At 41.4% G+C, this 16,141-nt stretch overlaps 1 protein-coding gene across 1 annotated transcript in view; it reads right to left on the bottom strand.

Annotated features, from left to right (window-relative positions):
- Window positions 1-1,813: 1,813 nt before the first annotated feature.
- The window catches only part of LOC104499780 (nuclear receptor subfamily 5 group A member 2-like), a gene marked incomplete at its 5' end in the record, with an annotated part of 39,866 nt that continues 25,538 nt past the window's right edge, over window positions 1,814-16,141 (bottom strand). Inside the window, one exon of the mRNA XM_010143334.1 lies at window positions 1,814-2,522. Within this exon, the coding sequence (XP_010141636.1) occupies window positions 2,275-2,522 (248 nt within the window). The remainder of the gene's footprint in view (window positions 2,523-16,141) is intronic.

Below are 16,141 nucleotides of genomic sequence, written 5' to 3'. Positions count from 1 at the left end.
TATTTTGTACCCGTGGGTGAATGTATTTCTCAGCCACCGTCAGTCTCCACCTGCATCTTACTTTCTGTTAATTTAGTTTGTTTCAGGGAGAATGCTGATGTTTACTGCCTTCACGTCTGCTTTGTGGGGTGACTCGGGGAGCTGTGCTTGGGTTGCCTTTGGCGCGTACGACAGCACGCGTGCTCTGCGATATAAGGCAGGCAGCTAGGAGGGGCGGGCACTAGGCTTCGCTGTGTTTGTACCCGGCGCGTGGACAGAGTGTTAGAGCTGATTCATACAGGCGGCTAAAGTAGTGTGCTTTGTACTAATGCAGGTGTAATCACTGATGTCTTTGGTATACAATGTGTGAATGGTGGGAAAGAAGTAAGAGAAATGCACCTTTTCAAGTTCACGTGAAACAGAAAAAGCTATAACTCACATAATTTACAATAGATTTAAATAAACTACATTTAGGATTATGAAGATTTACAGACATTTAATCAAGTGAATGATCGTAATTTGTAAAGACCCTTGTGTGTCCCTGAACTATGTTCCACTGACTTGAAGACATGCTACAGTAAACACAGATATTTGGCTTCTTCATTCTGGCTAGATCTTGTACAAAGATGAAAACAAAGAACAATAAATTAGCATTATAATTGTCTACAGTGAAAACTATCATATACAATATAAATAAACCATTCAAAAGCCAGCAACATTCATGAAAAAAAATTAAAGGATTCGGATTTTATACAGTTTCTACAAGTGATTGTGCAGCCGATAATCTCAAAAATTAAAGTCAAAATGAAATAACCCTCTTGATTTTAGTGTCTCACGACATACAGTAATTAAGTACTGGTAAAATAATTACCAATTTAAAAGAAATAATAAGGAAATCACTGCTCTGCAATTTTATCACAGTTTTTCCCCCACAGGACCTAAAGAATGTAAACACTATGTTTTTGTTAATGTTAGAGATTAATACTTTATTTTAAATGTATGTTGATCCACACCTGCACAGTTACCTTTAAGGCAAGACTTATAACTGTGGCACTACACGTTAATACTGATACCTTCATTTGGACAGAGAGAGAATTGTTTGTTCTTCTCTAGTATTTGTTCTGCAGCAGACTTTGGCCTACACAGACACAGCAGTATCACTCTTCTTTCTTTGCATAAAAGATCTGTATTATCTAATTTGAAAAAGTTTCCTTAGATATTGGATGTTTGAGTTGAAATTTATTTGTTTAATTGCTGGCAATTTTAAAGATAATTTCTTAAGCTCCATGGCATCATCAGCTCATACAATCAATTTGTCGTTTGTACTTGCATCACTAAATGCATTTTTTTAAATTTTATTTTTAGTCTTTTCAACATCAGTATTTGGTGTCCTTCCTTTTTTTTTTTTGTTTTTGGCCAAAGAAGCTGTTGTTTGTGATGCCCCAAATGTCTTCATTTCCTTTATTTGGAAATGGCCATGATTATATTGCAGAGCCGTATTTTGGCCACCTTCCTGGATAAGTACGTAGTTGGATTGGCTGGTGTGTTTCGGACTATTTGTCTTAGCTGTTTGAGAGCTCTGCAATGACAGTAGTAGAAGAGGGATACTGCCTGGTAGAACAACATGAACACGTGACAAAACAAACCTCAGAACACAGTAAGAATGCCAAGCTAACTGGACGACGGACTCCTCATAGTAGCGGTTTGCAGGCCCGAGAGACCAACAGTCACAGCCAGTCTCCTAGGAGTTAGTGGTGATACTCCGTAGCACTCTCCGACAGCTTGTTCCACGGGTGCCACGTCATTTGTCACAGAAGCAGTGGGCGTTGGGTCCTCGGAAGGATGACAGGAGATGCCATAGGCGCAGTGTTGCATCTGTTGTAACTGTTCGGAAGTCCTGCTCTCCAGTGACGGAATTCAGTGCGCTCAGATTCCCCACCGTCTTGGCGTGATAATACGGATCAGGTTTTTTTCTCCCAGGTTTCTTCATATTGGCAATCGGCAGAGTTAAATATACAAGAATCATTGTCCTTTTTCACGTTGACATTGGTGATGGTATCCACTTGTTAAGTTCACTTCACTTCGGTATAAAGTCCTGTATAGATTCCTTTGGGGGCCTGTAGCATATGATTCACAGTTTGCAATACAAATACCCTGATACATCACTTATTTACTATTAGTAGTTGATTATTATACCATTTTGCAAAGTCTTAAAACCGTGTTTTAATTAGTGTTGCTCGGAGCAGTTCAGAATATATTTTTTTCCTCGAAAGCAGAAGCTCTAATAGGTGTAGTTTATGCTCTCTTTGCGTGCAGCATTTCGATGAGCAGGTTGTTACACGGCACGTCCCCGTTCAGGTGTTTGTAGTAGAGGTACTCTTCAGCCTGCATGCTGATGGCCCGGATTTCGGGTAGTCGCAGGAGAAGCTGCCCAAATTTGTCTGTTTGCTGTGGGTAGTTACACATCGTGTAGTCCAGCAGAGCAGCATTCACTTGTTCCTGAACACCTTCCACAAGCTGGAAGTTCTCAAGATTTTTGACATCTGAATGATAATAAAGAAAAGGGTAACAATTCAGTTGCATTTTAATTCCTGTTTATGAAGGCAATGTTTCACTAAATGGATGTGGTGGGTTTTTTTCCTCCTGACAAAAGCATACTTTACAAGCTGCTGAATATTCAGTGAACCCTTTTGCCAACTTTCCTGGGAAAATGATCACAAAAGAGCTTTAGCGGCGTGTCTTGTTGAAATTCTGCATATACCTCAAATCAATTAGACACCGATGGAGTCTGAGCAAGGTCAGCTCTTTTCATAGCTTACAAAAAGAAAGGTTGAGGATTCCTAAAGTAGGAGACCGTAATATATTGCTAGCAAATGAGTCCCAAGAGGAAGCCCTATCTTTAACCTAGTATGTTACACAATTCATATAATTCTGTATTAATTTTTCTGACCCAAGGTGAAATCTGTGTCCAGGGTATGATGTAGTTAATTCTAATAAAAAGTGACAGGGTTCTTGTTTCTGTTTGACATTTTCTAAATGATTCTGAAAGCCTTTGACTTGTCTAGCCTATGTTAATGAACCATCTGGTACACTCCAGTGACTGCCAAAATAATCTTCCCTACTAGAAACCCTCTAAAATATATATTTCACTGACTAATGATCTTTATGAAATGAAATCACTGTCCTTTGGGTGGAATACCAGATAAGAATGGTGCCCTTTAACCTGAATATGGTTTCTGAAATCCAACACTGTTTTTTTTTTTTTTTTTTTTTTTTTTTTGGTGTTGGACAACAGGGGCATTGACATCAGTAGGGCAGGTACGGTTTGTTCACTCTGCCCCTGTTTGATTATCTTCTGTTCCTATACAACAAGTTCAAGCTCTGGAAATGCTGGTCAGAGATAAATGCCGGTGTATTAACTGCTCATTATTTGCTTCCCTGTGTGAAAATTAGTCTGCTGGCATCGTCTTTCGATTCTGGAGACTGCAGAAGTTATTCTAAAGCTTGCAAATTAGAGTGCTGCTCTAATGCAGGGAGAGCAAAGTGATCAAAGTGTTCGTGCTGGGAGAACTTGTTTTGGTTGGTGTCTGATCGCTTACACCGCCAGTGGAGTACCGTAGCACAGTTTCTTGTAATGCTAAAGTGTCGTGATAATGAGCATAACTACACTGCTAATTCACTTTGCATGAAGACAAATCTGCGCTTCTGTGGATGGTCTTGGAGCAGAGGAGATGGGGGATTTGGCAGAATTTGGTTCATTGTAAAAGGCAGCCTTTGATTGGAGGGGAAATGAGTGTTTTCCTTTGCAAAACAGGAACACATGTTGGTTCCCCAACCCATCAGCAGCCTGGGAGGCTGCTGCAAATTTGGTCTCACTGCATCTTTTCCTAGAAGTGCTTTAAAGACAGCGAATACTGGTTCCTGCACAAAACTGTGTGCTGGAATACGAGGGAAATGGTGGGTGGAGGCAAACATTTTCTTCAGGACAAGAGGACAGGAGGGTGCCAAGGCTCCCCATGGCAGGCCAGGGTAGCCGGAGTGACGGGCTTTGCACAGGAGCCTTCCTGGAGTGCGCTGGCTGCCTCCAGGTTCATTCTTGCTTGAGTTGGGGTGTTTCCTGCTGTGGTCGTTACTGCCTGCCTCTTTCCTGTCCCAGTTTCACTGTGGAAATGAAGCAAGTGGCTCCTGGGTGTGTGCTGCTCGTTTGGGAACTGAGGAGCGACCTCCATCCACGTTTTGCTGGCTGGCTGAAGGAACTCGCTCGCAATACTCACATTGTGATGGCTGTCCAACAAGAATCGTCTGAACTTTGCACTAGCCAGATTGAGGAGAACCAGAAACTTCAAAACCTGCTACGCAGGGTCCCTTAGCTATTCAAACTCATTTATCCAAAGTCTTTCGGCCAGTGTCTCTGGAGATCTTTGGATAATCACATTTTCCTGTATTACACTGAACATTTTCTCACGCCAAATATAGCTGGTTTTGTTATTTTATGCACCTATAACTATAGGTTATACTCTACTATAACTCCCAAGGTATTTTTGTAGTGAGTGTAACCTGGTTTAAAAAATCGGGTGTTCCAAGCGTATTTTTATAAAGTTAAGAAAGAAACAGTATCGACAAGTTGCTTTCAGCTGCAAAATGCAATTGTGAATTAATTATTAGAACATAAGAAATCCCCACAGAAAACAGCGACTGCGCTGGAGATTAAACAGTGTTAAACAGCAAGATAAGGTTTATAATGATTTCAGAATCAGTATTTCAAACTTTCTCACTGTTAAAAATACCTTTAAACATCAGAAAGTTTTAGAAACTGTTAGCTGATTCAACCCCCTTTCAATGCAAAGGGCACCTTTCTGGTTTGAATCACGCTGTGAGATTAGATTGTGCTGACTTCTTGGAAAACCAAGTTCATTCTTATTTTCCTCTCTGTCTAAATGTTATTGTATGGAATGTATATTTATTGGCATCAACACAAAATCAACTTTTACAAAGATCAAGAAGAAAGAAAATCTGAGAATTGCAAATTTTCAGTATTTTCCTGCAAAAGTGGTGAATTCAATGTACGTTTTATAGAGATACTTTCTGGTTTCAGCTGTAATGATATCACACTTCAATTCAAAAAGGAGGCATAATATTCCACCTCAATTACCCTCATACACTAGGTGTTCCTGTTGTATAAGTGTTCGTGGCTGAATTGCAGAGAAGTTGCAGAACTATGGGAGAAGGAGGTTGCTGGGGTTTTTTTTTCCCCCTCATCTCAGTAGACAGTTCTTTAAACACATATGTGGCACCTACATATACGTAAGCACTGAAGTCAGATGTAAAAGTAATCCTATTAACTCTTAACATTAAAGAAAAAGTAGTTCTGGGGCTTCTATACCTCATCCAACCTGAAGAAATACTTTCGATGTATTTTCTCTACACAAATTCTTGATATTTGTGGTGAGCCTTGGTGCTTGTAAATGAGATGTTATTAGGTAACTAGTGAAAATATGTAGAATTTGCCTGACTGTTTCTATACAAAATCAGATATTCATAATCCAAGTGAATACACTTTAGACATCACTGCACGATTCATAGACTCATAGAGTGCTTTGGGTTGGAAAGGACCTTTAAACGTCATCTAGTCCAACCCCCCTGCAGTGAGCAGGGACATTTTCAACTAGATCAGATTGCTCAGAGCCCCATCCAACCTGACCTGGAATGTTTCCAGGGATGAGGCATCTACCACCTCTCTGGGCAACCTGGGCCAATGTCTCACCACCCTCACCGTAAAAAAATTTCTTCCTTTTATCTAGTCTAAACCTCCCCTCTTTTTGTTTAAAACCATCACCCCTTGTCCTGTTGCAACAGACCTGTTTCTTATAGGCCCTTCTGTAAGAACTAAATGGCTGCAGTAAGGTCTCCCCAGAGCTTTCTCTTCAGGCTGAACAACCCCAACTCTCACAGCCCGTCCTCACGGCAGAGGTGCTCCATCCCTCTGATCACTTTTGCAGCCCTTCTCTGGACCCCCTCCAACAGGTTCCTGTCCTTGCGCTGAGGACTGCGGAGCTGGACACAGCACTCCAAGGTGAGGTCCCACCAGAGCAGAGCGGCAGGACTCTGCAGGACTCTCCAGGACTGCAATCGTAGTAGTGGGGATGTAGAAGCAACCCGATCACCAGCTACGTATTTTGGAGTGAGTCTTCATGAAGTAACCAAGATTTTTGGCTATGGCTTTTGGTAAGTGCTCTCATCGCATGTACACTGACAATAATTGCTGCAGTAAAGCAAAGGAGAAAAATTGAACAGCGAGAGAGGTCAAAGGCGGTGTGCTGAGACCACTGCGCAAAGCTCCACTGCCGTGTCTTGAGCTCTTGTACGGTGTTTTGTGTATTGTCAGAAAGGAGGTTTGCCAAACACATAGTTGCAATATAAAGCACGTAGTTATTTTTGAGAGAGATTCACAAACTCTAGCTCTAATAAAGATGAATAACAACGAAGGAAAGCCATGTGAATATTAAGTTCTTGCCAGTAGCTCCAAGTTCTGCAGGTAGAACGAGAAATAGCACACAGTTTCCACTGCCGGTGCTTGGTATTCAGCTGGTAGTGATACAAGTGTTGTTAAATAAGAACTTTGGTTTGTAAGTAGATGGTGTTCCTGTGCTTTGGGTTTGTTTTTGTCCTTGGTATTTATTGTGTAACTCTGGCTAAAGGTACATGATACAGTTTTCCAAGTTTTTCCCTTTTTAAATGCTAACGACTTGACTTGGTGAAACATCAGGCAGTGCTGGTGTAAGTCTGCTGAAGGCAGTGGGGTACAATGAGCATGGATTCTTCTGATCCGGACTTTCGTGTAATTCTTCATTCTCGTCTGCTTTTTAGAAATGGAATGTCTCTTATCAATCTGTACATCAGTTAGTAACAATTTGAAGTACATGTGTTTAAGCTTAATGCAAGAAATCATTTTCCGAGGTTTAGACACTTGTAAATTAAATGAGCAGGAAGAGGTCTCCCCCGCTCCCACCCACACACCCTTTAAATCCGAGCAGCGAGAAAAAGTGTTTAGTGTTGCTACAATAAGCATCAGTCTCTTATCTCTTCTACTTTATTCACTCAGGGACTAATTACCAACTTTTTACATGAAACAGCCTTACTGTGAGCTCACAGTGGGGCGCACATCTTTTTCTATCCTTATTGGAAAGTAAACCCTTAGGTCTTCTGGAATATATTATATGTTTTACCAGAAATAGCAATTGCTTTTCTGTCAAACAAAGAATTTTTGTTCTCTATAGCTTACTTTTGACGATTAAGACAAAAACGGTATTATAGTGTGTCAGGATCTGCTCCGCAGTCATAGTAAAGATCAGCTATTCCCAGAAATCCCCCATTTTGATTGTTTCCTACATCTGCTATAAAGCTGTGCATGAAACTGGAACTGCACACAACATTCAGCCCGAGGAGAATGCGTTTGCATATTTTCCCCAAAAATGGGTCTGGTCTTTAGAGGGGGGAAATACTCGGGTTTCAGAGAGATTTTCTCCCTCTCATATTCCAAACATGAAATGCTGAAGATTTGGTGATCTGCTAATCTGTAGAGAGCTTCCCTTGGCCTGGGAATTTTGAAAAGAAAAAATGAAACAGAATGAGAGATTTATATTTGAAAAATAACAACTCCTTAGGAGCGGCGTAAATATTTCCCAAAGAAAGATGGTTAAATTTTACTGCTCGTGTCTTTTATCAGATTCTCTTTCTACATGAAGCGGCGACGAGGTGCTAGCACTCGCAGCTCGGCTGCCTCTCCGCATCTGGCAGCACTGCAAGCTCTAGTGCTGCAAGGGCAAAACAAGGTTGTGTTTAGGCTTCTCCGTGGGAAGCAATTTCTCACTTTCATAGGGCCGGAAACAGTCTCACAGCTACTCCAGGCAACAGGACTTGGTACCAGCCTGGGGTGAGCCTCCTCACCCTGAATGGGCTGACGAGCCCCATCCTTGAAGGACTTTGTGAAACCTCGGTCGGTCCCAAGGCTTAGCAGCTCCACCCAGGATGGGCAGTTGAAACACAGCTTTTTCCTCGTTTCTTTGCCCGCTTTCTGCTAGCCTTGCAAACCTTCTGGGTTACGGACTTAAAACAGGTAGATTTTGACATGCGATAAAAAATCTTTTGAGGGCAAGAGTAGTAATGGTTGATAAAGTACCAATCTCTGAAAATTACCCACAATTCTCCTTCACTGAGGCTAATGGCCACGCAGTGGTTCCATATAGCACATCCGTCACAGAGGGAGATGTATGCCATCCTATAGCTAAGCCTGCTTGGCAGACAAAATGCTATAATGAAGGAAGATTTATGGGAAAGGTAAGCTCCTTACTGCGGAGTGCTCCTCAGGTTTATGGCAGCAGGGTTGTGCTGAATATTACTTACTTAGAAGTCATGGGAAACAGCTTTTGATAGATGTTTGTTAATCAGGGGCAAGGTGCTACCTTGAAAAACCTTTACATTATAACAACAGAAACCACTTTTAGTTTCTTAAGATCCCCAAGCCCAAACTGAATGTGTAGAAAACTTTTCCTGTCTCTAGACGGGTTGTTTTGGTTTTTGTTTCTGGCAGTGGTTAAAGCTATCTGTAACAGTGCAACAATTGATCTCTGTTTATTTGGGTCATAAAGAAATTTCCATTTTTAGTTGAATCTGACATCAGACAATGGGCACATTGTTTTGAAACCTTGATTAAATTCTTCTATAGCAATGTATTTCCTGCACACCTAAATACTGTGCAAAATTATGTTTATTTTAAAAGTGAGAACAAGCTGCTTAGGAGAGAAGAAACTGTAATCTGTAGTCCGGATCCTAATTTATCCTCTTAGTATTCACTCTCGATGGACCTCTGGTTTGTTTCAGACAACTCACACAACGAAAACATATTTTGGCGGTGTTTTATAATCACAGGCTTCTTCCTAGTGTTATTTAAAATACTGAAGCGTATTTTTCTATTCCCAAAAGATTGTGAAATGACAGATTCTTACTGAGAATATACTTTCCTAATGTCTGTTAAGAACCATGCTTATTGACTTTTGTGAAGAGTTTTGTAATTGCTTTTGCTAAGCGCTGCAGTGGAAAGGGAGATGTGGGGAAATAAGCTGGATTCCTCTCTGTGCAGCTGAGATTATTTTACTATATTTCAGCTGCTTTTTGCAGTCCCAGTAAAAACAAAGAGCAAAGCCTGATTTGATCTCTTGAATCTTTGACTGGAGTAATTACTGAGTCATCACTCAGGAAAATGAAACAGTTTGGCTTTCAACACCTCACTCTGAGTTGACTGACTTGAAAGTTAAACAAACAAACAAAATCTCCTCCTGCTTCTCGTTCTGGCATCCTAGGATCCAACGTACTTATTACTTGCAAACGAGGCATACGTGATGTGGTGGACATTGAAATAAAACAAAACAAGATCCTGACAGGCTTTTTCAGAGGAAGAGTCGCTCTCAAGTCCTGGCCCAAAGTGTGCAGCCAACTACACCCTTAAATAAATACTACACCCTTAAATAAATACTACACCCTTAAATAAAGCCCAGAGTTTCTCACTGAGACTCGTGAGGGAGAAGCATGGCTAGATCCAGCCACCCAGCCAGGGGTGTGGAGAGCCAGCTGGGACAGCTGGTTGATGAAACTATGGCCCAGCCCAAAAGATGCCACATCAGAACAGAGGCACCGAGTCCCAGGGAGCGGCTGGCACATCCTCTTAGCAATGCCTAGACTCCAGTTCCTCCTCTTCCACCTTTGACAGCCTCCCCTGTGCCTGGAGTTATGCCCCTGCTGATGTCCCAGGCTTGCTTCTGCTTTGGGTGAAGGATGCACCATGTTGCTTGTCTCTTACTTGTCTGGGACCTGTCTATTGCCTGAAGGCTTATCGGCAGGTGTTTTAATCTATACTGAAGTGTCCGCTGCTAGGCTTAAGTTCCATGTGGGAGAGTAGCTGCTGCTTTCTTTGAAGATGTGACAGAGAAACAGGAACTCAAACAGCACTTGCTCTGTTGTGACTTCAAGAAAATTTCCCAAACAACTGGAGTCTCCCCCATGCGATTTAGCTGTGGCTGGCTACAGGCTGTTCTCGGTGAAGGTGCGCTTCAGTCTTTGGGTTGAAGCTCTGCTGCTGCACTGAAAAAAATAGCCTTAGACGATTTAAGCCCAAATTTATAGCCTGCCTCTGTTGGCTGGTGCTGAGGGAACTTGCCCGGGCTGATGTGGGTTTCTGGTTCCTCCTTGCAGGTTTGTATATTTGACCTACTGACCACTTAAGATAAATGACAGATTAATCCTAGAAAAAATGTCTCAGTCTAAGTCTCTCTTTTCCAGGGGAAAATTGTGTAACCACTATCCTGTGGAGCCATGGTCGTATTTGGATGCTGACACACATTGATTTAGCGAAGTGCTCACGGATAAACTGAGAAAGAACGTGAATCAAAACTAATTTTTCCAAACCCCTCACCTAATCCCAGGTTCGTATTATACATATGACTTTCAAATATTCAGTTGGAGTAAGCACAGGTACGAAAACTAGTATGTTAATTATAATACGATTAAATTATAATATGATTAAATATCAGCAGACTTTAATATATATACATGTATGTGTGTATATATATATATATGCTTAAATGCAGGCACATCTACAGCCATAGCACTACTTTATCTCACAGTTACGGTTACCAGGAAGAAGTATCACATTTGATCATAGCAGAAACTAGTCTTCTGGTAAGAGTTGGAAAAATTGGAATAAATAGTCAAAGTATTGAACCAAATGGTTTCCCCAGTTAATTTCAGAAACATCTTTTTAATCTTCAATAGCACGTGAACAGCACAGGATTGCTGGTGTTTTAAGGGAACTGGCTATCAATGTCTACAATTTAGAGGATGCAAATCGTTTAAGATGTCATAAATATGTATGAAGTCCCTGGGGATGGTGATAGGAACATCATATAAAATCCCTGAAGTTACGGACTGAGGCAGAAAGGGTGTTAAGTACAACTTGCAACGATAGACAGTGTGGTATAATGTAGAGAGCAGCAAGAAACAAGCTATTATTTAGCTGAGAAGAAGCCTACTGTTGATGGAAAGAAGGAATGACAGATTTGGAAAGATTTGCTAGAAAATATTTACTCTGCATTTGCTTAGACTTTGCAAATTTGTGAATGATTGGATTTATTGCACTCCCTTTCTGTCCCTCCCCTGCTCCTCAAGTACTGTTTAAAATAGGAACAATGGAGCAGGTTAATCTCAGAGGTGTTTCTACTGCTGGAAATACACTGGAAATACACCAAGGGGTGTTACAGTCCTAGACGAAGAAATATAAATATTTTCTTGAAAAATATCGAATATAAATTTCTACTGAGGTTAAAACACTGAAGTGCAGCTGCCACTGAACCCCTTTTGAGTTGCAGGCTGTATCCTTTTATAAAGCCCATCTGTCTCTGCAGAGTATAAAAAATGCATGATCATAAAAAGCAGTACTCCTTAGGGGAAAAAATCTCTCTGTACTAATCTTGTAGTCACTTTACAAAACAGTTTTTAATCCCAAATTTGCATTTGATTTCCAGTCAGGAACTTTTGTGGGTTTTGCAAAGTTTTCTTATTCTATTAGAATAAGATATGAGGTACAGTTTGTTCAGGTGGCAAGTCCAGACTATGAATAAACCAACGTTATCATATGAAAGAGAATTAAACAGGCAGATCCAAGTGGGGATATATTAAGCCAAATTTAAGCTCCAGTAGTTGAATTTAGCCTGTACTAGATGTCTGCTTTGCCTCAGGATATATCCAGCTTTCCAGCTAATCGACTGAGGAAAACCGCCTCAGGTATGATAAAATTTACAAGAGAGCTCAGTCAAATAGCTCTTGTTATAAATACTAGCTTAAAGGCATTCTTCTGGTCTTTGGGATCAGGACTGTATTTGCATTTAATTATTATATTTCAAACTTTTTTAAACTTGGTTAAAAATATTAGATCAGCCAGTTACATCGTTAGAGTGGTTTCCAGGTAAGGGTAGGACTTCATACCTCTTTTTTATTACTTGGTGAATTTTGTTTGGGTTTATCCTTTTGTTTAGATCCCAAGTCCCACAGGAGCAAAAATTATTAAAAAATACTCTCTTTGAAAGAAGAAAATACAGTCAAGCAAGGTATTTTAGTGATATGCTGATCTAAGGGTACAATACTATGACTTTCTGTCAACATAACTGACAAGTAATTCAGAGCTTTAAGTCTTTTTTTGAGATAAGTGTGAGACAACGAACCGATCATTTTTCAGACACTGATTTCAAAGACCTATTTTCTCCCCTTTTTTTAGACTTTAAGGACGTTATTTTACTAGTTTTATGTGCTAGTATTTGCACTAACAGGGTTATTCTTCCAGTGAGTTAAGTTGTACCAGTGGAAGGTGATTCTAGTTTAGAAAGAAGAGGAAAAAGATAATCACCTCTGCCCGCGTAAGATATGGGAAGTGGAAATCAGCAAAACTAATATCTGACATAATTTTGTTGAAAAATGTAAAGTAAAATGCATTTATTTAATTGCTCAGTGCTGAGAGTACTACAGTAGAAGTATTAGCCAAACATTTGGATTGTACTATTATTATTTAGAAGAGCTAGACTCTGCTTTGGGCAGTTACTGTCACTTGCTCTGTACCTGCAGACAGCTCTCAAGACCACCGGTGGTACTTTGTAGCCCTTGTCTCAGACGCTGTTTCAATTCCCTATCGAATTAGCATTGACAACAAAACTTGCCGGCTTAGATGAAAAGTGCCGATGAGCTTGGTCCCATCACGTGCACGTGTGTATCAGTCACCAGATCGTTACCATGCCTGACTGCAATCAAGCCCACGAATTTGCTTAAATGCAATGCGCCGCGCACTGATGCTCCTCACTGAGTGACAGCCGAGCCGCTGGCCCGGGGACAGGGCTCCTGCCCGCTCCTCCCCGTCCCCTTGCCTGACCCAGGCTGCTGGGCCTCCTGCTAGGTGGCAGAAAAAGGGAACACTTTGTTCTCCTGTACAGTCTTGCTTTCATGGACAGTAAACACAGCTCAGTGTTACAACTAAGTAATTTTCTGCTGCGGTATTTCGAAGCGTATTGTTTCTGACAGCGCCTATTGATCTGAGCGGAAGTTGCAGATTTCATTTTTTTTACTGTGGCATATGTCTGTCCTTAGGTGTTGAAGTGGTTTGGTAAATGGGAGTGACAGAAGCCCAAGTGGGAACACCTGCAGCTGTGCTGGCACTCTGCAGGCGTCGGTGCCAGTCCGCAGGAAATACTGGAGAGGCGCCCAGGTGTGGGTCAGCCTTGGGACTCTTTCTCCAGAGACTTTGCTGTGTATACCAGTGTTCTTTGTCCTCATTACTTACTCTTTTAAACATACAAATATGAAAGCTAAAGAAAAACCTTCCTGAAAGTCTCTCTGGCAACATGGTTGCTTATCCGTTAAACAGAGAAGTTTGGAGCAGAAATACTCAGACCTGCCTTTCACATCTGAGGCTCTTGCAAGAGAGTTTGATTTCTCAGCTACCTCTGATTTCGTGACGAGAAGCACTGATCAGAAAGGACTGGAGGCTCTCAGATAAGGCGGTGCCTCAGTGCATTTTTAACATTTCAATTGCTCAGTAAGGAATGGCAGAAATAAGGCAGATAAACTCCAGGTTTGTTCTCACTTCTCAGATCCGACTCAAATGGTTGGTCAGATATGGATGACGTGTTTCCAAAGACAACGCAGTCAGAGGTTTAACATGAGGAGCATGAATTTAGGGGCTCCAGACCCCCATTAGCCTCTGGCTGGAGCTGCCCCTAGTGCAGTGCCTAAAGCCTCACGTTCCCTGCACAAGAGAGGTATTTTTGGTCCGCTGATGCCACATGCCAGATGCAGGGAGCAAGTGCGCCCCCGGCACTGTGCGGTTTCTGCTGTGGTGGTCTGCAGAGGGGCTGGGGAGCGCAAGGGAGCTCAGCCTTCTGCAGACAGAGGTTTGCAGAGGTTTTTCTGCCCTGGCCAGGCTCGCTCCACCAGTGCCATGCGGATCCTCAGGGTCCTGGCAATGCTCTGCCAAGGCCCTCGATGCTTTACTGAGTTAGGCTGTGGGTTTTGCATTTATTGCTTAGGATCTGGAAGGATTTTTAATTCTAGATCCACCTCTATCTAAATCAATATTCACTGGATTAAGGTTGGTTCTAACTAGATCTCACCGTGCTCTTGAGAGCAGGAGTGTTTCCCCACCTGTATGTATTTTTTGACAGACAGGACTGCGAATTGCCATTTGGAATAGAATTTCTGTTCTAGTTTTCCTTTTATGGTAAAAGTTATGTGAGTTTGTACTATAAAAATTGTAAAAGCAATTTGGGTTTCTTACTTTAAAGGTTAGTTTTCTTGCAAGTTATGTCCAGGCCAAGAAATAATGCTTTCCTGTAAGCTGGTGGCCGTGGCAGACAGAGGGATGTGTGTTTGTCAGTGCACAATTCATGTCAGGACACGTGTGCATCCTTATGCTTTAGGCTCATGGAAAGGCACAGGCCTTCAGATCTGAGGTATGCAGCAGCCAACAGTGCATTTATAGCTGTAAATCACCCCAGGCTGAAAACGCCAGAGTAACGGCTAGCTCCTGCCGCCAGACTGGCAGAACTGGCCTCCCGCCCTGCAGGGACTCCGACCCAGTCGCTGGGGAAATGGCCTGAAGCATCAGGTGGCCTGGATGTCTTCAAGGTAATACACTCACGGTTACTATTGTTCTTGCCTTTCGTGGTTTACATTCACTAACTGGAAGTTACAGTGTTCTCAGAGACAAATAAATATGTTTAAACCAAAAATTAAACTTTTTTTTCTAAACTGTGTGTCGAAAAGCAACTTGGTTCTTCTCCTAGTGCGTGGTCCTCGAGGCACCTCTGAGTCTGTGGTAACACTGCAGCATCTCTTTCGTCTCTGTTCTATCTGTGCACTTATCCCAAAGACTATTGGTCTGTTCACCTTAGTCAAAGTCAGCTTACTTCGACTAGCGCGATATAGACTAGTTCAACAAAGATTAACACAGTTCCTACCACTTCTGTCCAGCCAAGCCTAATGAGCTTACAGTTAAGCACAGCCCAGCGATACTTTATTTATTTTGATATTAATTTCATGTCTCAGCTTCAGGTTTAAAAAAATACACAGATCCCAGCACAGAAAATACAAATCAAGCCTGACATCTGGAAAAAAAAGAAATCACGTACTGGAAAAACTTGACTTAGAATCCAGTGGTGTCAAAAATCCTAGATATTTGTTGTTTCAAATTCAGACGTTCTTCATTTTGACCAAAATAGCGGCCATTTATAGTGTACCTTACCACTGGTGACTATTTAACAGCGAGGGGCTCTCACAGCGTGGTACTCTTTACGTGCACAGTAATGAAAGTTGGCTATTGATTTTTCTGTAGCTGCTTGTAACTATTATAGTTGATACATCAATAGAAAAGGAAAGCACAATGTTTCACAGGAGGCAGAAAATCAGAGAATACATGATGCTGTGACAGTAAATCATAGCATAATCTCAAGAATTGATAGACGGTTAGTGCTAACTCGAAACCCATGGCTTTCTCTGAAAAGACCAGCCTGTAATCGCCCCATACGTTCTAACAGACTGACTGCCCGTAATAGTGGTAAAGGACACAACACTATGTTTCATCTTCAGAATAATGGTTTCCATGAGCCAGCTTGTTTTGTTGTGGTGGAATTCGTTTTGTGTGTTGCTGCAGAAGGAGGGAGAAAGTTTGAGTGCAGTTTAGACTAATACTTAAAGGTTGCAGGGGGAAAAAAAACTTCTTGAGGTTTTTTTTTTTTCCAAAAAAGAGCACAGAGGTTTTTGTTTTAAAAAAAAAGAGAAGCTGTCATTAATTTTTAACTTGCAAAAGTCTGCAGTTAGTTGAAAAGAAAACACGAAAGAGCTGATTATTCTTGAGATCAAAATATTGCAGCTGTTTTGTCAAGAAAGGCAAATGCAGAGAAAATACATTTACTATGGCTGTTTCCAGTTCTACAGCATCCTGAAAGTGAGCCAAAGGCACGTAAGTAATTGAAAGCTCTTTAAAGTGTCTGCTTCTCTCTGCTGTGTTTTTGAGGGGCATGATAATCTCTGAATCTTACACTATGCCCAGTGAATTTTTAGCAGGAAT

Source organism: Buceros rhinoceros, unplaced genomic scaffold (assembly GCF_000710305.1).
Source record: "Buceros rhinoceros silvestris isolate BGI_N320 unplaced genomic scaffold, ASM71030v1 scaffold18509, whole genome shotgun sequence".
In the NCBI taxonomy this organism is placed as follows: Eukaryota; Metazoa; Chordata; class Aves; order Bucerotiformes; family Bucerotidae; genus Buceros; species Buceros rhinoceros.
The sequence above is the reverse complement of the archived record's forward strand: the minus strand, read 5'-3'. Positions and strand labels throughout refer to the sequence as shown.